Source organism: Ahaetulla prasina, chromosome 18 (assembly GCF_028640845.1).
Source record: "Ahaetulla prasina isolate Xishuangbanna chromosome 18, ASM2864084v1, whole genome shotgun sequence".
In the NCBI taxonomy this organism is placed as follows: Eukaryota; Metazoa; Chordata; class Lepidosauria; order Squamata; family Colubridae; genus Ahaetulla; species Ahaetulla prasina.
Genome location: NC_080556.1, coordinates 3,212,431 through 3,239,879, shown reverse-complemented (window position 1 = coordinate 3,239,879; position 27,449 = coordinate 3,212,431). Strand labels below are relative to the sequence as shown.

At 46.0% G+C, this 27,449-nt stretch overlaps 1 protein-coding gene across 5 annotated transcripts; it reads left to right on the top strand.

The window, feature by feature from the left end:
- The first annotated feature begins 393 nt into the window (after nt 1-393).
- On the top strand, nt 394-25,427 carry LOC131186996 (probable glutamate receptor). 5 transcript variants are annotated; one of them, XM_058161049.1, is made up of 13 exons: nt 394-4,659; nt 5,823-5,879; nt 7,244-7,316; nt 9,089-9,189; nt 13,133-13,161; nt 14,782-14,844; nt 16,091-16,270; nt 17,282-17,508; nt 19,343-19,431; nt 20,032-20,249; nt 22,041-22,263; nt 23,088-23,335; nt 24,231-25,426. In XM_058161049.1, the coding sequence occupies exons 4-13, from the start codon at nt 9,123-9,125 to the stop codon at nt 24,324-24,326; spliced, it is 1,440 nt and encodes a 479-aa protein (XP_058017032.1). In that variant the 5' UTR covers nt 394-4,659; nt 5,823-5,879; nt 7,244-7,316; nt 9,089-9,122; the 3' UTR covers nt 24,327-25,426. The 5 variants fall into 5 exon arrangements, with proteins under 5 accessions (XP_058017032.1, XP_058017033.1, XP_058017034.1 ...); XM_058161050.1 differs by lacking the exon at nt 5,823-5,879 and having other exon boundaries at nt 7,247-7,316; XM_058161051.1 differs by lacking the exon at nt 5,823-5,879.
- Nucleotides 25,428-27,449: the final 2,022 nt, after the last annotated feature.

Genomic DNA, 27,449 nt, shown 5'->3' with positions numbered 1-27,449 from the left:
AAGGAAGGAAGAAGAAAGAAAGAAAGAAAGAAGGAAGAAGAAAGAAAGAAAGAAAGAAAGAAAGACTCACCAATTTGTTTTCTTTAGGTGTTAGGAGGAAGGAAGGAAGAGAAAGAAAGAAAGAAAGAAAGAATGTGTGACCAACTTATTTTCTCTAGGAGTTGGAAGGAAGGAAGGAAGGAAGGAAGGAAGGAAGGAAAGAAAGAAAGAAAGAAAGAAAGAAAGAAAGAAAGAAAGAAAGAAAGAAAGACCAACTTATTTTCTCTAGGTGTTGGAAGGAAGGAAGGAAAGAAAGAAAGAAAGAAAGGCCAACTTGTTTTCTCTAGCTGTTAGGAAGAAGGAAGGAAAGAAAAAGATTCACTAACTTGTTTTCTAGGCGTTAGGAGGAAGGAAGGAAAAAGAAAAGAAGGAAGGAAGGAAGGAAAGAAAGACTGTCGCCAACTTGGTTTCTTTAGGTGTTAGGGGGAAAGACGGAAGCAAAAAGAGGAAGGAAGGAAGGAAGGAAGGAAGGAAGGAAGGAAGGAAGGAAGGTTGTCGCCAATTTGTTTTCTCTAGTTGTTGGGAAGAAGGAAGGAAAAGAAAAGAGAAAAAAAGAAAAAGGAAGGAAGAAAGAAAGAAAGAAAGAAAGAAAGAAAGAAAGAAAGAAAGAAAGAAAGAAAGAAAGAAAAAGACTCACCAACTTGTTTTCTTTAGGTGTTAGGAGGAAGGAAGGAAGAGAAAAGAAAAAGAAAGAAAGAAAGAATGTGTGACCAACTTATTTTCTCTAGGAGTTGGAAGGAAGGAAGGAAGGAAAGAAAGAAAGAAAGAAAGAAAGAAAGAAAGAAAGAAAGAAAGAAAGGCCAACTTGTTTTCTCTAGCTGTTAGGAGGAAGGAAGGAAGGAAGGAAGGAAGGAAGGAAGGAAGGAAGGAAGGAAGGAAGGAAGGAAGGAAAAAGATTCACTAACTTGTTTTCTCTAGGCGTTAGGAGGAAGGAAGGAAAAAAAGAAAAAAAAGAAGGAAAGAAAGAAAGACTGTTGCCAACTTGGTTTCTCTAGGATGATAGGAGGAAGGAAGGAGAGATCGCGAGAGAAAGAAAGAAAGAAAGAAAGAAAGAAAGAAAGAAAGAGACTTTTAACCACCTTTCCTTTCCTTTTGTAACCTTCCCTCTCCAGCTGGGTTTGAACCCTGGGCTTTAAAAGACAAAAACCCCTTGATCTGGGTGCGCAGACGGAAGGCTTTCTTTCCCCCATGGGGGGGGGGGGCTTCCAAAGCTCGGGCTTTCGGTGATTTTCCTCATTAACGGATGTAAATTCGACCACCTGCCCCACCCCCACAACCTCCTGGTACCTCAAACTGGCATTAAACCCCACCTAAACCCAGCCAAAGCCCCGGCGGGCAAAACCTCCGTCCCTTCTTTCTCCTTCGCCTATCAAGTCACGGCAGAAATACATCTTTTTCTTTTTAAAGCAAAAAAAAGAGAGAGAGAGAGTGCGTGCTCATTCCCAGATCCTATTTCTTCTCCTCCGGTCTGGAAGTTGCTTTCGCTCCCTAATTCCTCGATTTAAAACCAAAATGAGCAAAGGGCTTTTGAATAACCCCGGCTGACCCCCCCCACCCCACCCCTCGCCTCAATCAGCAAACGGATAGATCTCGTTGCTGTCCAGTTGCAAATCCTTCCAACAGCTGGAAGCTTTTAAGAAGAAATTACACAACCCTTTGTCTGAAAGCCGGTGTAGGGTTTCCTGCCTAAGCAGGGGAGGGTTGGACTAGAAGACCTCCAAGGTCCCTTCCGATTCTTGTTCATTCTATTCTAAATACAATGTTTGACCTCCACTTTTAACAACCCGCAACGGGAACCGGAACGACCCTTGCTTAAACGAGGTGGGTCGTTAAACAAACCGCACAGCCGTTAAAGCAAATCCAGCCTGCCCCCTCCCCCGCCCCCCCAACCACCATTGAGTTTCCTTGTTGGAAGATCGTTGGGAAGGCTACCTATGGCGATCACTTGTGGCCACGGTCATATATATACAGGTCAGTTGCCAAGACCCCAGGATTTGGGTCATGCGTTGCAACGGTCCGGTAGTAAGTTAAGGGTTTCGGTTTTGGTTTTTCAATCCTGTTGTGGCTTTGAACGCTGGCTAAGCAAATGGTCACAGGTGGAGGATTACCGATATGTGAGTCTGCAAAACCAGATTTGGCATGTCTACCCTCCCTTCCTTCCTTCCTTCCTTCCTTCCTTCCTTCCTTCCTTCCTTCCTTCCTTCCTTCCTTCCTCCTATTCTATTCTATTCTATTCTATTCTATTCTATTCTATTCTATTCTATTCTATTCTATTCTTTCTGTATTCCTATTCTGTGCTGTTCTGTTCTGCATTTTGTTCTATTATCTATTCTGTGATATAGAATAGAATAGAATAGAATAGAATAGAATAGAATAGAATTAAATAGAATAGAATAGAATAGAATAGAATAACAGAGTTGGAAGGGACCTTGGAGGTCTTCTAGTCCAACCCCCTGCTCAGGCAGGGGACCCTACATCATTCCAGACAAATGGTTATCCAGCCTCTTCTTAAAAACCTCCAGGGTTTGAGCACCCACAACTTCTGGTGGCAAGCTGTTCCACTGGTTAATTGCCCTCACCGCTAGGAAGTTCCTCCTTAGTTCTAAGTTGCTTCTCTCCTTGGTTAGTTTCCACCCGTTGCTTCTTGTCCTACCTTCAGGTGCTTTGGAGAATAGCTCGACTCCCTCTTCTCTGGGGCAGCCCCTCAAATATTGGAAGACTGCTTATCATGTCACCCCCTAGTCCTTCTTTTCATTCAACTAGGCCTCGAGCAAAGAGTTGGACTAGAAGACCTCCCAAGGCCCCCTTCTAGCCCGATGATTCTCCCTCTCTCCCCTCCTTCCCTTCTACCATCTGCCCTGTCACTTCCGTTTCGTTTTTTTTTTTAGGAGAAACCAAGTTAGGTAGTCAGTGGAACTCCAGAAGAACCAGGAACAGTGAAAAGCGGCTACGGAATAAAAGGACAATTTTTTCTATTTTAGAACTTCCTTCTTCTCGCCCTGAGTTTCTTTCCCCATCATTTTCAGGTTGTTATTATTATTATTACTTCTTCTTTCTTTTTTTTAAACAAGTTTGCACAAAAATTTGCATGCGTTCCTGTGTGCATTTCTCGAAACCGATGCATTTTTGTACTCCATTTTTCCTAAGATAAAATATCGTTGTTGCTACGATATTTGCGAGTCTGACGTCTCTTTCGAAAATCCTGTTTGAAGTTTGACTAAAGGTTGAAGCAGCAAATATAACAAAGTGATAGAACAGAGATTCTTTGTTCTTAGTTCATAATCACCAAAGATGTTTTTGTTTTTTTTCTCCCCGGAAATACCTTTCTGGATGTTTATTGCTTGTCTATTTTGCACTTCCGCGCGATATATTTTTTTAAATAAAATCGATGCTTTAAAAGAAAATTAGAAACCGATTAACTCTGCTCGGAGTTAAACCGGAGATTAAACTCCTCCTTAAACCTGTTTGCTTGACTTCCTCCTTGCCTAATTAATGTATTATAATTAATCCCATTTCCACCCCCCCCAAAATAAGATTTAAAAAGTCAGAGATTATATTAAGAGATCGTATAAACTGAATTTTATTTTTTAGCTCTTGTTAACGTGTGGTCGGAGAATACGAAATAGGTTGAGAGATGGATTTTGTCGTTGTCGTTGTCGTTTGGTTGGTTGTTGGTTGGTTTCCTCTTTCTAAACTGCAAATAATTTAAAATCTATTTGTAAAACCACTTGACGCAACTCCAGAAATAAAGATTATTTAACCTACTTGCCTTCGGGTGCTTTGTCCGCAGCTCCTAGCAAATATCAGAAGTTTATTGTTGTAATATTCATACTACTTGTCTTTCTTCTAAGTTAGAGATGGGAGACCATGGCCCTTTTATTAGGTGCTGTAGTCAGAATTACTTTATAAGAGTACTCACAGGCTACGTATCTGGGGTTTGCCTTCAGAAGAAACCCGGGTTTCTAAGAAAGCATCTTAGTTTAAGAGAACAGCTGGTGGTGACGTTGGCCTGTATGGACTGATGGCTTCTGTAGAACTTCATGTCTAAGCGACATATATAAGGGGTACTTACCCTTTTTCTCCGAAAATAAGACCCAACTGGAAAATAAGCCCTAGCATGATTTTTCAAGATGCTCATAATATAAGACCTACCCCCAAAGATAAGCCCCTATTAAGATTGTCAGCCAAATGGTACATTTAGTACCGTATTTCCCCCTCAAAATAAGACCTAACCAGAAAATAAGCCCCAATGCATCTTTTGGAGCAAAAATTAATATAAGATCCAGTCTTATTTTCAGAATAACAGGGTAGACCTGAGTTGTTTTGAGGTTGAGTATATTCTCTGGTTACCTTCCATCCAACTTGAGTTCAGGTCAGGAGACTAAAGGAAGAAGAAGAAGAAGAAGTTCCGGTTTGGGTTTTCCAAGCGTTATCTAGGAGCACCACCAGAGACGAGATCATGGCCTGGAAGACAACTCCACTTTGGAGAAAGCTGACGGTTGATCCAAGACTTCTTGACTTATCTCCTCCCCTCGATCCAGACCCACAAAGTGTGCATTCCCATCTACGTCTTGTTTCCTGCTGCCTCTTGTAACCTCCTAGTTCAATCAGTGGGCGCTGGTAAGTACAAACGTATTAATCTACGTCAACTTGAGTTGTTGCAACGAGGGAAGGGCAGGTGGGAAGAGAATGACAAGAGTACTCTTGGTAGGACCTCAAGTCATGAAGACCACCAGAGGTTCCCTGACGGGGACCATCAGGGCAGGGATGGGGTTCAAAAATTTTAGCAACCGGTTCTCTGCCCAGTTGCTGGGTGGGCGTGGCCATGGTAGACTTGGTCTACTCAGCCTCCTGTACCATGGCAGAGGGGAGGCGTTTTCACTCTCCTTAGGCTCCGGAGCCTTTCCTTGAGCCTCTGGAGGCTGGAAATGGGCCCATTTCTGGACTTCCAGTTCTGCAGCTGTTATAATGTTAAACCAAGCTTGAAGGATGTCTTCTATTAACTGGGTTTGATTGCTGGGTCGCTTCTGACTAACAAGTTTCTTTAGTCAGAAAATCCATAATTTTTTTCAATTTCTGTGAAGGTCTGGGCTATTCCCAGGCCATTCCAGCAGTGGAATAGGATTTATCTTGAAACTCTCCCCCACAAAAAAGTGGTGTTATTAGCCATCAAACCTCAAAAATACAACTTTTCCCAAAAGGTTTCCACAATTTTGGCCACCCACCGTAGCTTGATCACTTCGAATCCAAATGGGTTTCAAATCAAAATGGGAAGTTTTGCCCCCTGGGATCCGACTCACCTTGTCGATTGGTTTCTTTGGGATTCTTCCCTTTTTTGCTTTCTTGCTTCCCACCCACCCCCCAAAAAAAACAAAAAACCAACAACCAAAAAAAACCTCTGTTCCTGAACTCGAAAATCACAGCCACTTTAGCCATAAAACCTCCAATGTACCCTGAAGTCTTGGAAGGATCTTGCCAACTGCAAAAATGTATGATGATTCGTCCAACATTGTCCCTACCATAAAACATCTCTCATTAATATTCCCCAGGCACCAGCTCACCATTTAACATCATCCTGAAAGGTTTTTTTTTCCCCTCTTCTCCCCAAAGAGTGTGTGTGTGTTGGTGGTGGTGTTGTTTTGTCCCATACATAAAGACCGAAAGAAAGCCTCGATTCTCGATTATTCCCTTTTCCCCCTTGAAATTCACCTCTTCTGCGTGTTTTTAAATTCGGCCCCTGCCCCACCCTGAGTTTACGCATTTTCGAACCTTTTCCGTTTTAGCCGCAGAGACTCAAAAGTGGCCTGGTGACGTGTCTCATCATTCGCACATCCGTATCGGTAATTCTGAATTTTATTTTATTTTTTTGTGCATTCTTCTCAGCAACAGCCCACCATGGATCCGAAATATTTGCATTTGGAACCGGGGCCGGGTGGGCGATGGAGTTTTTAAAAACACGATATAAAACACAAGGGACCGTAGGCTCAAAACCGGCGAAGATTAATGATAGATCTTAAAGCTTCTTGAGAAATGCTGAATTATTCAACGGCCGGTCAAAAGTTACAACTTTTCTGATTTTGGCTGCCTTTACCGAATTCTACTGTCGATCGGGAAGGTCTCTATGACCTTAAATGGTGTAGGGCAGCGGTTCTCAACCTGTGGGTCGGGACCCCGGTGGGGGTCGAATGACGATTTGCCAGGGGTCGGCTAAGACCATCGGAAATATGGGAAGTATACTTGCGAGTCGAAGAATCGTGCTCCAATAGTTGACTCCACAAGCCAGCTGCAGGCTCTTCAAATCGCTAGCCGAATTCGGCTTCAGGCGCGATGAATTAAAAAAGAGAGAAATCTTTGCTCTGATGTCTCCCTCTCAAGCCAGCTGCAATCACTCCCAATCGCTAGCCTAATCTGGCTTCAGGCGCGATAAACTTAATAGGGGAGGAGTCTCCGCTTTAATGCCTCCATCCTCAAGGCAATCGCTAGCAGTTCGGATCGCTAGCCAATACGGCTTCAGGCGCGATAAATTTAAAAAAAAATAATTTTACGGTTGGGTCGCCACATTGTGGGGAATTGTATTAAAGGGGTCGCAGCACTATAAAGGTTGAGAACCACTGGTGTAGGGGGTCTCCTGTGTGAGCAAGGGGTTAGACTAGAAGACCTCCAAGGTCCCTTCCAGCTCTATTCTGATTGATTGATTGATTGAATGAATGAATGAACGAACGAACGAACGAATGAAATGGTCTAGGGTCTCCTGCTTGAGCAAGCGGGTTAGACTACAAGACCTCCAAGGCCCTTTTCATTATTCTGTCAATGAATCAATGGAACGCCTTGCCTTCAGAGAGGGCGGGCGCTCCATCGCTGGAGATTTTCCAGAAAAGCTTGAATATCCATTTATCTGGCATCGCACAGGGTCTCCTGCCTTGAGCAAGGGGGCGGGGTCAGACTAGAAGACCTCTGGGGCCCCCTTCCATCTCTCGTTATTCCCGTTATCTGCACATGGAAAGGGCGCCCCAACATTTTGACCCGCTTCGGCAGAGGAGAACGCACCGCTACCTCCTTCCAGCCGAGAACTGGAGGGGTGGGGGAACAATACTTCCCCTCTTGAAATTTTTCCGGCCTCCCCCCACACCCCACCTCCCCCCCCAACTCCTCCTCTCCCGAATTAGACCGTGTGGCTGTTTGATGCAGTCATTTTTCTCCTAAGCAGCTCATCAGCGCCGGCTGCCTTCTGCGGCCTCAGGAGCTCTTCTCTCTCTCGGCTGAAGGTGCCACCAACGGTAAGCGAGACCTTCTGTCTGTCTGTCTCTCTCTCTCTCTCTCTCCTCTAAAACCTTCTCTCCTTCCACCCTTCCACCATTTTTGCAATGCACTTTCCAAGGTCAGCTTCCCATACCCACCCAAAAAAAAAAAAACCCAGCCTGGGAAGGGATAGGGAAGCGCGATAGAATAAGACTTCAGCGGGCTGGAATTTCTTTCCATTTTGGGCTCCGAGCCCCCCCAAAAAAAGTTTGCATCAAGGTCACTAGAAAAAATTTCCAGGGACAGGGCAAAAGAGGAGTTATAAACGGCGAGGTTTTTGCTGAAACCATCCCGTTTCCTGATATATCTTTATCTTTCTTTTCTTTTTAAATTAAAGGAATTCCAAAAGCAAACGAAAAAGGAGAGCCAATCGTTTGCTTGTTTCTGTCTTTGCTTTGGGTGTTTAGTTAGTTTAAAAAAAAAAAAAAACCCAAGAAAGGAAAGGGAGAAGGAAAGGAAGGAGAAAGAAGAAAGGAAAGGAAAGGAAAGGAAAGGAAAGGAAAGGAAAGGAAAGGAAAGGAAAGGAAGTAAGAAGGGAAGGAAGGGAAGGGAAAAGGAGGAGAAAGAAGGAAAGGAAAGGAAGCGAAGGAAAAGAAGAAAAGTGAAAGGGAAGAAAGGGAGAAGGAAGGGAAGGGAAGGAAGGAGAAAGAAGGAAAGGAAGGAGAAGAGAAGGGAAGGGAAGAAAGGAAGGGAAGGGAAAGAAGGAGAAAGAAGTGAAGAAAAGGAAGGAGAGTGAAGTGAAGGAAAGGGAAGGGAGAAGGAAGGGAAGGGAAGTAAGAAGGGAAGGGAAGAAAGGAAAGGGAGAGGGAGGGGAAGGAAGGAGAAAGAAGTGAAGGAAAGGAAGGAGAAGTGAAGGGAAGGAAGGAAAGGGAGAAGGAAAGGAAGGGGAAAAAGGAAAGGAAAGGAAAATTACTTGCTTCTTTTTCAGATGCATTCGGATCAGCTGCTATTTTAGGAGTGAAGAATGCTGCAACAAGTGTTATTCGCTTATTATTATTATTTTTTTCAAAAATAACCTTAAATGCAGTTTAAAGTCTTTTCTGCTTCACATCCCGCTGGATAACGATGATTTTGGAGTTTTTACAAAACTATTCAGCTGGAAGGAAGTTTTTTTTTTATTTTCAAAAGTTTTGACTACAATTTCCTGCTTTGTATACACAGGTGTTGGCCTCGACTCAGGCAAATAAATCGGTCTCCAAAATGTAATAGGCTGGCTGGGCCTCTTCTATTTAGATCCCAGTTCTTGCAAGTAGTTATTCTCTGCCCTTCCTTCTTGTCACGTCAACAGTTTGGATGTGCAGATTTCCGCGGAAATTTAAAAAATCTCTTCCCCTCTTAAACGTGAGATTTCGCTTCCTCCCAAAGCTCCAGTTCACCGAAACATCTATCGTTGCCTTCATCCTTGTATTCAATCAATTCTCCCTCTGCAATTCCACCCTCTACATAATTATTTGTTTTTAAATCATTGCATGCAGTCAAGCTAGGCTACCCTCATCGCTTGAAGACTAGATTTTTTCCTCCCTGCCAAATTTATTCCGAACATTTGCTTAAAATCCCCCCTTCGTGCAGAAATGTAGCGCTTCAGGGAGAGGTCGGAATTCGAACGACACCCCACCCCACCCGCCTTTAATCCATACTTTCTATGTAACGTCTGCATTCGCCGGCCCCCTACTCAAATTACATCGAGCAAAGAAGTATCCTCTTCATTAATCGTGCGATTTATTTTGATGATTTTATTTTCTCTCCACAGAGAGCCATTTTCCGCTAGAAAATCCCGCGCCGCGATGGGCAAAGCTTTCGGCTTCATCTTTTACGCTACGTTCCTTTTGCTTGGACAACCTAAATGGACAGGTGAGAAAGAAAGATTTAAAAAAAAACAAAACCCTGAATTTTATCCTCTTCGCACAACGCTAAGAGTCCACATCCCCCCGCTTCATCGAATTATTCTCAATATTTAAAAAGGAATTTTAGGCAACGACCTGCGTGTTATGTTTTGAGGGCCGATGTGGCCCACGGTTAATGTAGAAAAGATGGAACATTTTCTCCTTGTTAATTCATCTTAAATAAACCTTAAAACATCTTAGATGGCCTGACTAGGTAGCTCAAGCAGCTAAGACGCTGGGCTTGTCGATCCGAAAGGTCGGCAGTTCGGCGGTTCGAATACCTAGTCCAGGTCTCCTGTGCGTGAGCAGGGGGTTGGAGTAGATGACCTCCCAAGGTCCCTTCCAACTCTGTCACTGTTATTATTATTAAATAAAGAAGCAAACACCCCCATTAACAGATAACGAAGCGTTACCCGTTAATTTCTTTTTAAAAAATACGTCGACTTTGTGAAAAAGACGTAGCCTTAACGGCAAGTCAAATAGTAACACGGAAAGGGCCGTTTGTTTCATTCGTTTAATTTTTGGATAAGGAGGGTTCTTCCTCTTGGTTCAATTAATTAAATCGAACTGACTGATGAAGATTTGTCTCCTTTCAGATCCATTTCTAACAGGTGTCAAAACCTCATCGGTCTATTCGTAACCCCCCAAAAATCTGAGCTCTCCCGGGGCTCGGCGAGAGATAAAACGCTTCAAATCTTTTCCGATCTCTGCAAAAACTTAGAAGATGCATTTCTTTTTGGAGGAGCTCAGATTTTTTTGGGGTGTGTGTGTGTGTGGAAATCTGCAAAAGAAATAATACAGTTTCAAAATATTTGAACGAAGGGACTTTGGTCTCACTAATGGCTGAGCTTTGACTTAGCTTTATTTTAATTATTTAAACTTAAAATTGAGTTACTGGGGAGGTTTCAATTCGCTGGCCGAGAATATTTTTTTTCTTGTCGAGCGTTTTGTGTTGGTTCGAGCAAAAATAAAAAATAAAAATCTGCTTTCTGCAGCAGCTTGAATGCGACTAAAACACGCATAAACCCAAATTCAGGTTTGATGTCAGCTAAGGCTCGCCTTTAGATTAACTTCCCCTTCATTTCCAGAGGCCTTTCTTCTCCACCTCTCAGGGCAGCTTCGACAAGAACCTGAAAAGTTCCGGTTCATAAATTCACATTTATGACTTATGAAAGTCGGGGGGGGGGGGAGCCAGGTTCACTTAACGACCGTGTGACTAACTTAGCAACTGGGATGACTCCCTTAACGAACGTGGCAAGAAAGGGCGTACAATGAGGCAAAACTCACTCAGCAACTGTCTTTGCTCAGCAACGAACCGTTGGGTTCCATTGCGATCGTAAGTCGAGGAATACCCGTATAGCTACAGGTTGCAAAAATCAGTATTATTTTTTTTTTCCCAGTGCTTTTATTTTTTTTCCGGCCTTTTGGGCCCCATTTCTTCCCAGCGCTCCTTAAGAGCTCGAAATAAATGTCAGATTTGGGTGCCGAACAATTGCTCCCGCCGAGAACTCCCGGGCCCGTTACCGTTGCTGATTATTTACGGCCCTTTTTCAAGAGCTGGTCTTTTATTTATTTTTTGCTCCTGGTTTTTTTTTGTTTTGTTTTTTCTCCCAATGGCCCTCAGAGGCATCTTTTACAATTCCTGTCCCAGGCTGGCTGTTGACGGTGCCAAAATCTTCAATGGGCCCCCTTGTTTCTTTCCACCAGCCCAGCGCAGGGCGTTCCAAAAGGAGGCCAAGGGAAGTCCCGCTGGCTCAAACAGCGGCTGTTGAAAAAGAAGACAAGGGGCGTCTTTGGGCCGCTCTCCAGCTCCCATGGAGAGCTGCAACCGGGCTGGAAAAAGAAAAAAAGAAAAAAAAAAACCTTTATAGCCAGATAATTCAAGAGTCCGGCTCGAGGCAGCCGAGGCAAAATGGATGAACGTTTCTTCCCTCCCTCCCTCCTATATATATATATAAACAGAGTTGAAAAAAGCCAGAGAGAAAAGAATTTCTACTAGCTGAAGCTCTGGAACGTCCTTCTTGGATTTCCGCTCTCCACAACCTTTGATGTTCCTGGATTAAAGAAGGACATTGATTGTCAAGAGTCCCAGCCAAGCAGAACCTGCAAAACACGAGGCCCTTTGGGTTTGGTGATGTCCCCCAACGTCTAGGGTGGTAGGACAGTTCAGTCAGGGGTGGAATTCCACCGGTTCGGCTGAACCTGTAGCTCCCAAAGCAGGCAATCACCGGTTGTTAAACCAGTTTTCACAATAAGACAGGACCGGGGAAGCTTCCCGGTTTGCTTCAACAGGTAGCTGAGCCCAGCCACCCGTGGGAAGAAATAGCTATAGACTTTAACGTAGAGCTCCCGGGAAGTGGTGGAAATACGGTAATATGGACCGCGATAGTCCTGTTCTCCAAACAGGCCCATTTTATTCCTTGTTCTGGACTTCCCTCGGCTAAGAGATTAGCCAAGATGTTTTGTCAAACAGATCTACCGGCTGAACGGAGTTTCGGGTTAATATCAGGGTTCCAAGGAACATCCCCAATGAAATAAGGCTCTGAGGCTTGAAGTTCCTCAAAGTTCCAATTTATTCCCGGCTGTGTCAACGTGACATTTCTAATAAATTGGAACTTTGAGGAATCTCAAGCCTCAGAGCCTTATTTTGTTGGGGGTGTTCCTTGGAACCCTGACACCAGTAGGATCCCACAGTTGAAGGACAAACCAACATCTAGGGTGAAGGACAGATCAGTGAAGGACAAAGTGACGTCTACGGTGAAGGACCGTTCATTGAAGCAATAACCTCTTTGTTTTGAGAGCTTCCTGCATGGTCACCCTCAACCGTCAGCGTTTCTCTTTTCTCGGAGTCTCCTTCAAAAGCTGACCTCATGTTCTGACCCAGCTTCCCAAACGCGACAAACCCTCTGAATCAAAGATTCCTTTATTAAGAACGCCAGCAGTCCTAGCAAAAGGTTTCTCTCTAACCTCAACAAGTCTGGCCGGCCAGAAGATGAATAGTTTGTCTGCCACATCTATTCACCTCCTCCCCCTACCTTTTATCCCCGGAGTTAGGGTGGGGCTTTGCAGAGCAGCGATGGCTCTTCCGGCCCAAGGACCGGCCCATATATTTCCACTGCTCTCCTCTCCTCTGCCTTCAGGCACTGGACCCAGCTGTTCCTCCTCCTCCTCCTCCTCATCAGCCACCTCCAGACCTGGGGGCTGTTGAGTCTCCATCTTGAGGGCTGACGGACGGACCTGGCTCCACCCCCACCCCCTCTCTCTCTGCCAGCTCTATTCCCTCTTCCCCCTCAGAGCTCTCAGGTTGCTGACCTTGATTCCCACGCCTCCTCCTCATCTGATTCAGCTGCCGGAGGGGCCTGTGGCTGACAAGCCCCAACACCTCAAAAGTTCCTAGAGATATATCATTTTGCTTTCCAGTTGTGTTCAACGCTACCTAACGTGCAGGTATTCCTCCACTTACGGCCAGAACGGAGCCCCAACTTTGTGTCGCTAAGCAAGGCAGCCGTTAAGTGAATGTTGTCCCATTTTTACGACCTTTCTCTCCCTCGTCGTTGAGCGAATCACTGCAATGGTTATGGTGGCCACACGGTCGTAAAAGGGGGGGGATTTCTTTTTAAAACATCTTGCTTAGTGACGGAAATTTCGTGCTTTATTGTGGCTGTAAGTCAAGACCCCCTACTATAATGTAGTGTTGTTTTTTTAAATCAATTTTTGTTGAGGAGGAAATTCTTTGTCTGTCTGACATTATTTGCTCCTGGATGAGACAAGGGTACAGGGCCATTCATCTGTCTCCAAGCCAATTTATGGAAGAAAAACATGTCTGTTTTATAGTTTGAAAGCGGTTAAAAAAGGATAAAACTGCAGCCATTTATAGCAAAATTATTTCCTTCTTTCCCATATTTTTTCAGATGCCACTGAAGGGGATTTTAGCCACAAGGTCAGTATCCCATTTTCCTCAACGTACTGACACGGCCTGTATTTTCTGATGAATGAGAGTGTGGGAAAGAAAAGACATATCTGCTTCCACAATCGGTATACACACACAAACACACACACACACGCACCCCTGAAAACACAAATTACTCGGGGAGAAGTAAGAACAAACGGTTTTATCAAACCCTCGTGAGACGTCACGCATAGAGGCTAAGTTGGGCGGCTGTAGAAATTGAAGAAATAAATAAGATGGATACGTGTAAACATTTCCGCTTTTCCCAGCCGGTTTCTAGAAACAAGAAAAATGAGAAATCTCAAAATATTGAATTGACAGGACTAACTACCGTCTTCCCCCGAAAATAAGCCCTCCCTGAAAATATTTAAACGCACGCGCAGCCGGTCCCCGCGATTTTCTCTGGTTAGGGTTCGGGAGACAGAGCTGGAAATCAGGTAAGACGGCAAGAGGAGCCCCGTTTTGTTCCACACGCCCCAAAATAATAAGACCTCCCCGAAAATAAGGCCGAGTGCTTATTTCGGGGTTCGAAAAAACACAAGACAGGGACTTATTTTCAGAGAAACGCGGTATTACTAGGACTTTGCGGCGTTTTAAGCCAGATATGGGCTAATCTGTGGTTATTAAGCAATTGATCGATTGAACGATTTGTCTGAAATTATATAGGGTTTCCTGCTTGAACAGCGGGTTGGACTAGAAGAGCTTCGAGGTCCCTTCCAGCTCTGTCATTCTGTATGAAAGCGCCTCCTGTCTGAGCAGGGGGTTGGACTAGAAGACCTCCAAGGTCCCTTCCAACCAGGGGTGGGATTCAGCCGGTTTAGACCGGTTCGGGTGAACCGGATGCTAATTTTACATCTGGTTCGCCGAACCGATAGTTGCAAGGACTGGCTGGCCCCGCCCGCCCCTCTCTGTCTCCACCTGGCCCGTTTTGGATGCGAGGTAAGTTCAGGGCCCACGCGGAGGCTCCGGGAGGGTGAAAAACGAGCCTCCCAGAAGTCTGAAAATGCGCCCGTTTCCGGCCTCCCGGAGGCTTGAGGAAAGCCTCCAGAGCCTGGGGAGAGTGAAAACGCCCCCCCTCCCCATGGTGCAGGAGGCCGGATAGACCACGCCCCCGTGGCCACACCTACCCAGCAACCAGGCGGAGAACCGGTTGCTAAAATTTTTCAATCCCACCCCGGTTTTCAACTCCGTTGTTCCGTTACTCCGTTATCCTGTTAACTTTTTATTTCTCAGTCCAATAAATTTCTCAGGAGCTGGATTGCGAGAAAGGGGCCTTGTAATCTTGGGGTCGGGTCAATCGAGGGGCGAGAGGACATTTTCTGGAGCGGTAACGCTCCATACTCGAGGTCAGAGGTGAGTCCAGGTGCTTTCCAGAGCCGTAAGCGCGCAGCTGGAAATAAATTCCCTGGAAACCTCTGCCCTTCGCGCAAGAGTTCCGTAGGGAAAACACGTCCCGAAAATAGACCCGTTTCTAGGTCACCCAACATATAAGGGACAATTTTATTGCTAATGCCAGCACAACTCTTGTCATACTGCACTGTGTGCGATTGTCTTTCCTTTTTTTTGCTTTTTTAATACACGGCTAATTCTCTGAAACGTTTTCATTCGCAGGACGGCGTCTCTCTCGGGGCAGGGGGCAAAGATGCACCAATGATCTACGTGACAACTATTCTGGTAAGCAGGGCATTGGCCTTACGATATTCATATACACGCAGGCCTCGACTTACAACCAGCTCCCAATTTCCATCGCTAAGCGAAACATTTCTTAAATGAATTTCGTTCTTTTTTATGACCTCTCTCGCCGCCGGCTGTTAAGTTGGTCACACTTGTTGTTTGGCGCATCTGGCTTCCTTCTCGACTTCGCTGGTCAGAAGGCCGCAAAAGGGGACACAAGGGGCAACCGTCGTAAATATGAGTCCATTGTCCAGTGTCCGAATGTAACTCACGCGACCGCGGGGGTGCTGCCGGGGCCCTCTGTGCGAAAAACATTCCTGATTCACTTTTTTTCAGTGGCATCGTAACTTCCAATAGTCACTAACTGAACTTATTGTAAGTCGAGGACTACCTGAATTAAAATAAGGGGTCCTCTACTTAAGCCGTTGTCTGGTTGAAACTTAAGGAGATGGTCTTCTGATTATTGGGGTACCCAGTCTTTTAGGGGAGACGCAACTCTTGGTGGTGCCGACGGTGCCCCAAACATGACGTAGAAAGGAAGCTCAGGAACGTTCATAAAATCCTCGAAGGTGGGGAGGCAGGGATGGGGTGTCACTTTTCGCACCCAGGCGATGGAAGGGGCTGTGTCAACTCTGAAGCTGGCCTGACTGAGGCCAGCTTGGAGGCTTCAGCGTTGCCACACTGGTGATGAGGGATAGGGGAGTGAGGTGGCGGAATAGAGATAGTCGGGATTTTGTAGCCAAAGCAAAATAGTTTCCCTTGAGAACCAAGGTCATTCCCACAGGTGGCTGAAGAGAGGAGGAGCGACGTTTCCAGGCAATCGGACAGCCCCTTGACTGGACCATGTGATGGATTGTTTGGGGAAAGGGGGAAACGTTCACTTTTTAATCCGGTGAAAACCATGAGAACCTTCAGAGTCGGTTTTCACCAGCCTGTGCCAGTATAATTTTACCGCCGGTTCGCCGTGCATCAAAAACGTGCTGCATGTGCTTTGCTCGTGCGCGCGGCTTAGAAAATGTGGCTAAATAGAACGGGGTAGCGGGTGGGCCACCGTAGGTCGCCGCTATCGGTTCTCCCCAACCAGGTCCGAACTGGCTCAATACCACCACTGGATGTATCCAATCAAATTGTTCTTGGAGGAATCTACCTGCCTCGGAATTCTGTTTGCGCTGGGTGTGTATTCCTTGGAACCCTGACAGGCTGGTGAGGAAGAAATGTTTCCCTTGCTTTGACCCCCCCCCCCTAGGAAGACCCTTACGTGATGGTCAAGGGTCCCGAGTTAGAAGGCTACTGCATCGACCTGTTGGAGAAGCTGTCGGAAATGCTTCATTTCAAGTACAAAGTTAGCATTGTGAAGGATGGGAAGTACGGAAGTCTCGGTTCCAACGGGAGCTGGTCGGGCATGATCGGAGAAATCGTGAGGAAGGTACGTTTTTTTTCTGGAAGGGGTGCTCTTCAAACTGGGAGAGTCTCTCTCTCTCACACACCCACACCCACAACACACAACACACACACCATATGGGTGTATCGCCATTATAATTAGCCAGAATCCTGGGCTAATATATAGATAGCCAGAATCCTGGGCTAATATATAGATAGCCAGGATTCCTGGGCTGTGGGAGACCTTGACTGAACAAGAGTTCATTTAGTGACCGTTCCAAGTCACAACGGGACCCCGATACAAAGGGGTTTGCGTTGCCAAGTGAGACATTTGTTAAGGGGAGTTCTGACCCATTTTTTACAACCGTGGTTGTTAAGTGACTCGCTGCCAGTTGTTAAGTTAGGAAATAACCCGGTCGTTAAGCGAATCGGGCTTTCCGCCAATTGACTTGGCTGGTTGGAAGGTCGCCGAAGGGGATCACGTGACCCCGGGACGCTGCGGCCATCATAAATATGAGTCAGTTGCCAAGCTTGTGAGTGAATCACATGACTGGTGCACCGGTCGTAATCCTAACTTTGAATGGTCACTAAACGAACTTTTGTAAGTCGAGGACTCCCTGTAACCCCCAAAGTCTTGCAAATCTTCCTCCCCTCCTTTCACTCCAGTGATTCAGGGAGGTGTCCTCCCTGAGTCACTTCTGAATGTTACCTTGCAATTCTCGGCTTCACAAACATTTCACACACACACACCCTTCGGCTTCTAGACTTCTCTCCTTCCCTTCTTCTGCCAAGCCCTTCTTCCTTCCTCTCCCTTCTATCTTTTTTTCTTTTAATGACCCCGTAATCCCTTGCCGGGTGGAATCTGAGCAACTGAATGGAGCCGAGTGTTTACTGGCCAGATGCCTTTCCTGTTGCCAGAGCGGAGTTCTTTTTCCCAGCAGATATATTCTCATTGTGCCCAGAGAGAGAGAGATAAATATCTGCCTCTACCTAGGATCGAACTCCCGGGATGCCCCCACCCTCTCAACCCCACCCTCCCTTCTTCTTCTTCTCGCAGGAGGCTGACCTGGCCGTAGCTCCCTTGACCATCACGTCGATCCGAGAAGACGCGGTGGACTTCACCCAGCCGTTCCTGCACACCGGCATTGGCATCCTGCTTGAGAAGGAAGCAGCCCTGGAGGAGGTCTCCCTCTTCCACTTCCTGACTCCTTTCACCAAGGAGACCTGGGTGGGCATTCTCCTGGCTTACCTGCTCTCCAGTCTGTGTCTCTTCTTGGCTGGAAGGTCAGTAACCTGCACCTGCCTCCCTCTTGGTTGAAAAAGAGGCGACTTCAAAGCCTCCCCACCCCTCCCAGGACCGGCCAAGAGCCAGGTGATTCCTTTGCCTAATTTGGAGGGCAGGCAGGACCCAGAAATGCGATCAAATTCATGGGAGAATGACAATAGAATACAGGATGACAATAGAATAAGGACAATTGTTGTGGTCCGTCAGCAGCCTACAGAGCTGGCAACGGACAGCGATGAGGCTGAGTTGGGGCCGGGGCCATCGGGAAGTGAGGTGCAGACTCCAGAGCCTGATAGTAGTGAGGCAGAGGAACAGGAGGAGCCTGTTCCTAATGCACGCATGAGAAAAGCTGCCAAGAAGGCAAGAGCAGCTCAAGCAGAGAGGACGAGTTGGGAGTAAGGCCAAGAGATGATTGGCCCCTCCCATAAGGTTTAAAAGACCAGCAACGGCGTTTGAGCTTTGCTGGAAAACAACGTTGATAGCTGCGTCTTCTGCTCCATCTTCTGCTTCGTGCACGTCTTTGTTTTTGTGGCTTCTGGATGTTTGCCAGGAAGGGCCTTTGGCAGTTTGCCTAATTGGACCAAGGTTTGTGAGATAACTGAGGAATTTGTGTTGGGAGGCATTTGTTTTACTTTGAGTTGAACGACGCTGAGAATGAAGTAATTCTCAGCTGTTCGAATAAAGTTTGTTTGTTTTTCCACGGACTGAGTTTATTGCTTGGGCCTCGGTCATAACAACAATAGCGTACAGGATGAGAATAGAATAAGGACAATAGGATACAGGATGACAATAGACTACAGGTACAGCTTATGACCATGACGGAGCCCAAAATGTACGTTGTCGAGTAAGAAATCCGTTAAGTGGGTTCTCACCATGCTTCTTAAGCGAATCCCTGCGGTTCCTAAATCAGTCACACGGTCGTTAAGTGAATCTGACTTTTGCTGGTCAGAAGGTCGCAAAAGGGGATCACGTGTGGACCCTTAGAGATCATCTAGTCCAACCCACCGCTCGGAAACAGAAAGAAGAGACTAGTTCGATAAGTTCAGGCGCTGCTCTTGGCTTGCAGAAATAATTTTTACACCGTGCCCTTCCTGGAAATGCTTCCTAAACTCAGCAGCGTCTTTGCTACAAGGTTCTGGAAGCCTTCCTGTCCCTCCCCCCTTTCTCAATGAGGACTGGCAGGCTGGCTTTTGCTTGGTAAAACTTTCCCCCCTGTCCCACCATAAATGGTCCCCCCTCCCCAAATGCCTTCTCCATGGCCACACAGCTCTTAGTAATAAGCGAGCTGACATCCGTTAGATAGTAGTGGATCTTGGGGAAAAGAAAAGGTGAAAGCTTGGCGGGAATTGGAACCGCTTGGGATGGGACACCACCAGGAGATCCTGGGGCTGTGAGATTTGTAGAATGTAACATGTTTGCTTTATTGATTAGCCCTTGGGCCACATCAAAAGTGCAGAGCTCCAGACACAAATAATTACTAAATATAAAATGGTATAAAAAGACACCATTTAAAATGGAATTGGATAAAATAACAATTTAAAATGAAACTGGAATAAAATAGGACTTGAAATTGGAATTAAAATAGCAATAATTTAATATCTAGAGAAATACAATAGGATAAAGTGGAATAAAAAAATAAATAAACCGCAGAAAAAGGGAAATCGCTTTCTTAAACCTGGCAAGGAGTTCACCATGTCTTGGTTTTTCTGTGCCTCGGTTTATAACTGTTTTCCTGAGCATGTGCAAAGGGCTCAGCTTGGGGAACCCCCAGACCTATATCCCCAGCCTCATAACAGAAAGCGCGAGAGGGTCTTTTGCTTTGCTTCTTCATAGAATGAGCCCTTCGGAATGGAACGGCCAAGAGAACGACTTCACCTTCTTGAACAGTCTCTGGTTCGGTGCCGGAGCGCTCACCCTGCAAGGTAGGCTCCCAAATTGAAAGCTGTGACTCGGCAACATCGGAACTCTTGCTCCTTGGTGGCCCAATCGAGGGCAGCTGCTAGGCAGCCTCGGCTGATCTCCCCCCCCCCCAAAAAAAAACCCACTAACCAGAGTTTGGATCTGCTTCGGACTTGAGAAAGGAGACCACTAGGAGATCACAGGAGGGGCGGGGGAAGCAACCAGGAGCTGTGCGTGTCCTGTGGGAATATTTGAAGCCCTGCTAGTTGAGTGAGATCTTGGGGTTTGATGGGATGGGAGAAGACACATTGAACAAATTGCAACAGTTCATACAAATGGCAGCGAATGCTTTTTTCTCTCTCTCTTATCGGTAGAGTTGGAGCATTTTCTGTATTTTCGGTGCAATTTGAGGGGGGAAGAAAAATCACAAAACAGGAGTCCTTGGCTTAACGAGAGTTCATTTAGTGACTGATGACGTTACCTAGTTCGGTCACGAAACGTCTGCAAGGAAACAACCCGGCCTTGAATTTTTATCTTCGCAGCCTGAAGTTCGTTCCTAACGTCTCGGCCGTCTTGGCATTTTTTCAGAGAACCGACTTCCTTTCTTCCTTGTCCCCGCGCAGGCACCATCCCTCAGCCCAGGTCGCTTTCCGTGCGGGTCATTTCATCCATCTGGTGGGTGTTTGGCATCGTGGTGTTGGCGGCTTACATCGCCGGCTTCAGCTTCGTTTTGGAGTCGGCCACCGACCACCTCTCCATCCAGGGCTTCGAAGACCTGGTCAAACAAAGGCAGCTGGAATTCGGGACCATGGGAAGTTCCTCCACCCTCCAATATTTCAAGGTGAGCCCAGTTGGATCCACATGTGACCAGAAGTGGGATCTCCTCTTTTGGGCCGAGGGGTTCACACGGATCCTCTTTAGCACCTAAAAGAAGAGGGAACGTGACAGAACCCTGTTTCGTTTTGGGTTGTTTTTTTTCACATCTCAGGATTTGTCACAAAGCAGTTGTCCCCTGCGCTGAGCAGCCCGGAATTCCCCAGCCAGCGCAACGGCTCCCAGGGAATTCTGGGAGTTGAGCTGTGTGTGTGCTCGTGGGGGGGAGATTAAATCACTCAGGGTTTATTTACTCAGAAAATTTATATAGCCGCCTACTAGCTCTCAGCAAGTCTAGGAGGCTTACAAACAATAGAAACACAGTATAGAATTTTTTTTTAAAAAAAATAAAAAAATAAAAAACGATACACCCCCCCCCACTCACTCATCCACACCCTGTGACAACACAGTAGGTTTGGGGTGGAAAAGGCACCACCAGGGCATCACCAGAGAGAGATGGTAGATAGATGGATGGATGGGAGAGAGATAGATGATAGATAGATATAAATAGATGATAGAAAAATGGATGGATGATAGATAGATAGATAGATAGATAGATAGATAGATAGATAGATAGATAGATAGATAGATAGATAGATAGATAGATAGATAGAAGAAAAATAGATGAATGGATAGATGGATGGATGGTAGAGATAGAGAGAGATGATAGACAGACAGATTGATAGATAGAAAAATGGATGGGTGGATGAATGATAGAGATGATATAGATAGATAGATAGATAGATAGATAGATAGATAGATAGATAGATAGATAGATAGATAGATAGATAGATAGATAGATAGATATAGATAGTAGAAAAATAGATGGATGAGAGAGAGAAGATGATACATTGGCAGACAGATAGAAAAATGGATGATAGATAGATAGATAGATAGATAGATAGATAGATAGATAGATAGATAGATAGATAGATATGGATGGATGGGTGATAGGAATAGGACTAGCCCTTAGACTTATATACCACTTCACAGTACTTTTGCAGCTCTCTAAGAGGTTTACAAATTCAGCCTGTTGCTCTCAACAATCTGGGTCCTCATTTTACCCACCTCGGAAGGACGGAAGGCTGAGTCAACCTTGAGTCAGTGAGATTCGAATATTTGGCTGTGCGCAGAGTCAGGCCTGCAAATTCTAACCACCGGGTCACCAGGGCTCATGACAAAGGACAGGAAGTTCTCCTGCCTCAGGCAGGGGGGTTGGTCTAGAAGACCTCCAAGGGCCCTTCCAGGCCTATGATCCTAAGAGGTTCACAACAGCCAGGTTAAATGAACCAGCGGTGGGGGGGGGGACGCTGAGAGTTTGAAAGAGGGAGTCTGTCACCTCTCAATGAAACATTTTTCATCTCTTGGCAAGAAAGGGGACTGTAACAGAATCGAACAGATGGTGAGAATCGAACTGCCGGCAGTTGGCAGGATTCACACACCTCCTCCTAAGTTGTTGCATTCCATTCCTGCTTTGGCCCTGTAGGGCAAGCCTTCAGAAAAACCATACTATTAATATAGATCTATTAAGAGCAAATCTGGGCAGCGTTTCCATGTCAAGACTTGATTCAAAGGGATCCAAATTGGATCCAAACCAGAGCCAAACCTTGGACTCCAGCCACGCGCCTGCTCCAAATCCCAATTTGCAAAAATAGATTCGGCAGGCCGAGCAAACGTGGCGCTGGATTTGCACCAAGCCGGCTGCCTTTGCACGCCCAAAAACGGTCCCACGCTTCGGCCCTTCTGCTTGTGCCCACAGAATTCTAAAAGCCCAGTCCAGCAGCTGGTTTACGAGTCCATGATGAAGAAAGAATCCGTCCTGACTAAGAGTTACCAGGAAGCCATTCAGCGAGTGCTGGATTCCAATTACGCCTTCATCGGAGAATCCATTTCGCAAGATCTCGCCGTGGCCCGGCATTGCAACTTAATCCGGTCCCCGGAGGTTCTGGGGCCCCGAGGTTTTGGCATCGCGACCCCAAAAGGTAAAGATAATGAGTTGGTGGAGGGGGGAGAATCACCCCCTAAATGACACCCCCTGATTGAGCAATCGAGGTCAATCGACTTCAATACCCGTAATTCAGAATTCCATTCATCTGTTGTGTCCCTGTCGGAGCCTGAATCTGCGGGGGAAGACGAGCTGGAATTGGAGCCGACAGAGATTGAGGGGGGGTGGCTTCATTGGCTTCGGAGGAAAATGGGGCGCAGCAGGGCCTTTCAGGATTGGGATGGCTTGTAGGCAGGGAGGAAGGGAGAGAAGGATGACCAAGGGACACTAAGCAGTGAACGTGAGAGACAAAGCTCAAGACGATGAACAAGGACCACCCACTCCTGATCCCCGAACACGGAGAGTGGAGAGAAGGCGAGAACAGCGCAGGCTGACCCGACTACTCGGGAGGAGAGCGCCCCGCCCCTCTCAGCAATGCAGACTTGGGGACTGAGACTTAAGGAGACGCTGTGGGGAAGGGCATCTGTCTGGAACATAAGCTGAATTTATGGAGTGTTGAAAGCCGAGTTAGAACTTTCTTGGATTCCTTGCATTCTTTCTGGATTAACGGCCTTGCTCCTTTGATTCCTGGACTCCTCGATTTATCCTACTGGATTTCTTGCTTTGCAGCCGTGGGCTGGACTATTTTGCAGCCAGAGGCTGCTTGAGGTCTGTGTGTGTGTCATCACTTTGTTCTGGGACATGCCAGAAACTTTGGGAAAATTTGGAGCAATCAACGGGCGGTTTGAACTGCCAGCTGCCTGTGTTTCCTCTGCGCCATTCCCCGGGTCCATTAAATTGTTCCCTCTCTCTCCCGCTTAGGATCTCCCTGGACCACCAAACTTTCTGTGGCCATCCTGAAACTCGGCGAATCCGGAGACCTGGACTACCTCCGCAGCAAATGGTGGGAGAGCAGCTGTTCTCACGAAGACCACGACAAATGGAGTCCTCTGAAGCCCCAAACTCTGGGGGGGATTTTCCTCCTCCTGGCGCTGGGTCTCATCTCCGGAATGCTGGTGGCCGTAATCGAGCTGTCCAAGCGAAGCCGTCGCACAGCCGAACGCGAGAAGGTGAGCTGGCTTCCGTTTCTACCATGCTAGCACACACGGATGGTGGTGGTGGTGGTGAAACATGATGGAGAACGCCCGAATCCAAGCACTTGAGTAACGCACAGGTAGTCCTCAGTTTACGACCGCAATTGAGCTCAACATTTCTATTGCTAAGCGAGGCAGTTACGTGAATGGGCAGCACCAAAGCGGTAAATGTTGTAAGCTGGAAATGGGCAGCACCAAAGTGGTAAATGTTGTAAGCTGAAAATGGGCAGCACTAAAGCACAGTTTCCATCAGCGTTCCCAGCGCTATTCCTTAGTTGTTAAATAACACTGCCAATCTGGCCTTTAAACCACCAATTCCTCTTGTCTGAATCTTTCACATATTCTCATAAAGGGTCATTTTTAATCTCTTCCCACCCACCCACTCCCTTCATTGGGTCCTCCGATGTTGTGTCGGAAGGACACATCTTTGCTGGTTTTCAAAAGGGGTCCATGACCTTCTCAAGGGTCCTTGACCAATGCCGCTTGCCGTTTCCTGTGCCTTTCTGCAAAAATCTGAATTCCTGGAAAACGAGATTTTTCCAAAAGGATCCACCCCCCCGGCCAAATGAACCTCCAGCCCCTGCAGAATCCTAAACGGCCCTGGCCCCACCTCTGCCTCCGACGCAGAGCCCTCATCCAGACCTTCCCCAGCCTCCAGGACTGGCCCACGCTCTTCCTCAGCCTCATCACTGTCCAACTCCGTAGCCGGCTCCACAACAGAAAGGACCCCCGATCCTGTCTCCTTCCTCAGAGGCTGCCCAACGTTATATGGTTTATTTTAAAGGGGGGGGGGGGATTGGAAAAAGATTTTAACCTCCTTTCTCCCCCCCCCAACACTCCTCTCCCCCCCCCCCTCTTTTGTCGACCTCAGAGATCTTGCTGTTCCGTCTTCACCACGGAGCTGAGCCAGCGGTTCCAGGCACGAGAAAACAAGAGGCAGGAAAACGCAGAAAAATCCAAGGCGTGAGAAGAAAAAGAACGGCCAAATTTTCAACGAACTATATATTTTTTTTTTCTCCTCCTCCCGTCTCTTTCCTTTCTTCCCCCACACCTCCCACTTTCCTCTGATGCGTTCTGGTTTTTTTTTTTCCCTCCTCCCCACCCCGTAATATTTTTTTTATAACACTTAGCAGAGTTTTTTGGGGCCACATCTGGGCAAAAAAACCCTGCAAAACAACTAGCATAGTTTCACGCTGCTAAGGCAAAAAAAAGAAAAAAAAATCCTAGTGCCCTTTTTTTCTCGTTAAGACAACCGGATTGTCAGCTAACCCCGGTTTCGGCATCTTTTAACACTATCTAACACTGACGTCGGTAGCGTTGTGGACCGACTGGTTTTGTCGGGTGTGGGGGGGTTGGAGGGGGCTGGCACGGCTCCCCGTCCCACGTAAAGAGAAGGCAGAGAGGGTCTCAGTACGTAAGGCTTGAGAGGAGGGAGCGCCCACCGAGAGTCAAAACCGAGCTTTGTGATCCGCAAGGATAGGTTTCTAGTCCTCATGAGCCTCAGAAAACAAACAAACGGAGAGGCAGTGTGCCCGAGACGGGAACGGTGACTTTTCTAGATGAAATTTCTCAACAAGAGTCGGGGGGAAAAAAATGTAAAAACTTGCTAAATTTGTGAAGGGAAATACTTTTTCTTTGCCCGAGTTTTTAGTAAATTAACATAAATTTATATACACGTCTCTTAAAAGAGGCCCTTTGCTAACAGCAGGAGACCTAAAGGGAATAGATTATCCAGAATTTGGAGATTCCTGGGTGGGTCTCGCGAGGCTTGTGGGGGGGGGGAGATTGAAAGATGACATGACCCCCCCTCCCCTTAAAAGTGGCTGCCACCCCCCACACACATATATTGGAAAAGGAAGTAGGTCTCATTTTTTTCTAAGCTCAAGGAATACAATTCTCCCAGGGTGGAAACGAACGTCTCCCGGATGGAAAAAGCCCTCCCTGCAAGGTAGGACAGCAAAAAGATGACACTTTGCAAGCGGAGCACAGGATCAGTGGGGGCGTCTAGGAGTTACACGACTAAATAAAAAGAATGTTGTGACAAAATGGTCTTATTTTTTTTAATACCTGCAACTCACCAAGTCTTCACCCTTACGGCACATGACTGTTTTTTTCAAAGACCCTTTCAATTTTTGGGGGGGGGGGCAGAGAAGGGGATGTATTTTGGGCCGTGGAAAGTTCACCTGTTGCCACGCCCGTAGTAGTAGAACAGCCCGGTTCATGACGGTCCAGCGAGAAAGCTGTTAACAGACGTGAGTAGGTTGATCTGGAAGGGGCGTTTTAGGGTTTTGCAAGACTCTTCTGCCTTTTTAATTTGTTGTCGTCGCACGCAAAACCCTGGCAAGGGCGGTGCCAGAGAAAAGTCCTCACAAGCCGACTTTCCCCTGAGAAGTGAGTAGCTCTCTTGTTCTTTTTCAACTGGCATTGGACTAGGAAGGCGCCAGCATCCTTGGCTCATCCTGCAGGTTAAAAGTCCCTGGGACTCGGGTGCGAACCAGGAAGGTCTGGTCCTCAAAACTATATGGTGAAGTACGGCTTAGCCATTAAGGAGGTAGAGAGAGGGAGGGAGGTAGCTAGACAGAAAGACAGAGACACATATGGATGGATAGATGATAGATGCTAAGTGAGAGAGATGATAGATAAGATGCTGAGAAATAGATATAGTTGCTAAGTGGTAGATATAGATAGATAGATAGATAGATAGATAGATAGATAGATAGATAGATAGATAGATAGATAGATAGATAGATAGATAGATAGATAGATATAGATGATAAGATAGACAAATATTGATAGGTGATATGAGATGGATGGATGGATAGACAGACGGATGGATAGGGATAGATAGATGCTAGGTGAGCTATGTAGACGGATGGATGCCAGGTGAGAGATAAGATAATATAGGTGATATGAGCTGGATGGATGGAGACAGATATGGATAGTTAGATTAGATGAAGGGTGATAATATAGATAGATGCTAGGTGAGAGATTAGATAGATAGATAGATAGATAGATAGATAGATAGATAGATAGATAGATAGATAGATATAGATGCTAAGTGAGATAGATAATAGATATAGATAATAGATGAGATGATAAATTAAAGAGATGATAGATTAGGTGAGAGATGAGAAAAGATTCCCCTCCAGTGGCTAATTTTAATAATGCAGTTTATATATTACACACATTCAAAAACCTGTCCTCCAGTGGTGAATTTCAGAACTGCAGATTCAAACTTTGGGAATGGTCTGCCATCCCAATGTATATAAAATCCACAAACACATTTTTAAACTCTGCCATCTAATGGTTACTTTAAGAACAGCATCCACACAGGCAAGAATAAAGGAAAGTCTGCCCTCCGGTGCTTGATTTTGGAACTGCAGCTTATATTTTTATACGCACATAGATATATATATATATAATATATATGTCCCTCTAATGATGACATTAGAAATTGTGGCCTCAACAGGTTAAAAATAAATGATCAGATCTGTCCCTTGGTGACTAATTTTAGTACAGCAGCTTCTATATTATGCGCACACATGTAGAAACTGTAGGCTTCAATGAAAACAGTGGAATCTGCCATCTGGTGGCTATTTTTAGGAGTGCTGTTTCCAAGAAATACACCGATCTGCCCTCTAGTGATAAATTCGGGTACCGCAGACTTGGCACTAGAAAAAATTGCCCTCCGGTGGCTAGTTTGTGAACTACAGCTGGCAAGAGCTATATATGGAAGAAGTGCCTAAATTCTAGTGGTTAATGTGAATATTCTTAGGAAAGGACAATCGAAGGCATATAGGTTCACTATAAGACGCATTCCTCTTCGCTTCAATGCATGTCCATCCCAAAGATTCTAGTCTTAATATTAAGCTAAGGGCAATTTTTGGTGTAGGAATAAGGATTCTTCTAAAAAAATGGGCCCAACGCTGCCTTTTCAAACAGTTTGGCTTCACTTTATCTTGCGAGCCCGTAAAGTCTAGAAGAACCCACATAGATTCCTTCATCTTTTTTAAAATCTCTATTTGATCCTTTCCCCATGTAATCGGCTAGTTCAAATTTAAGCTAAAATATAAATTACCGGCATGTGTAT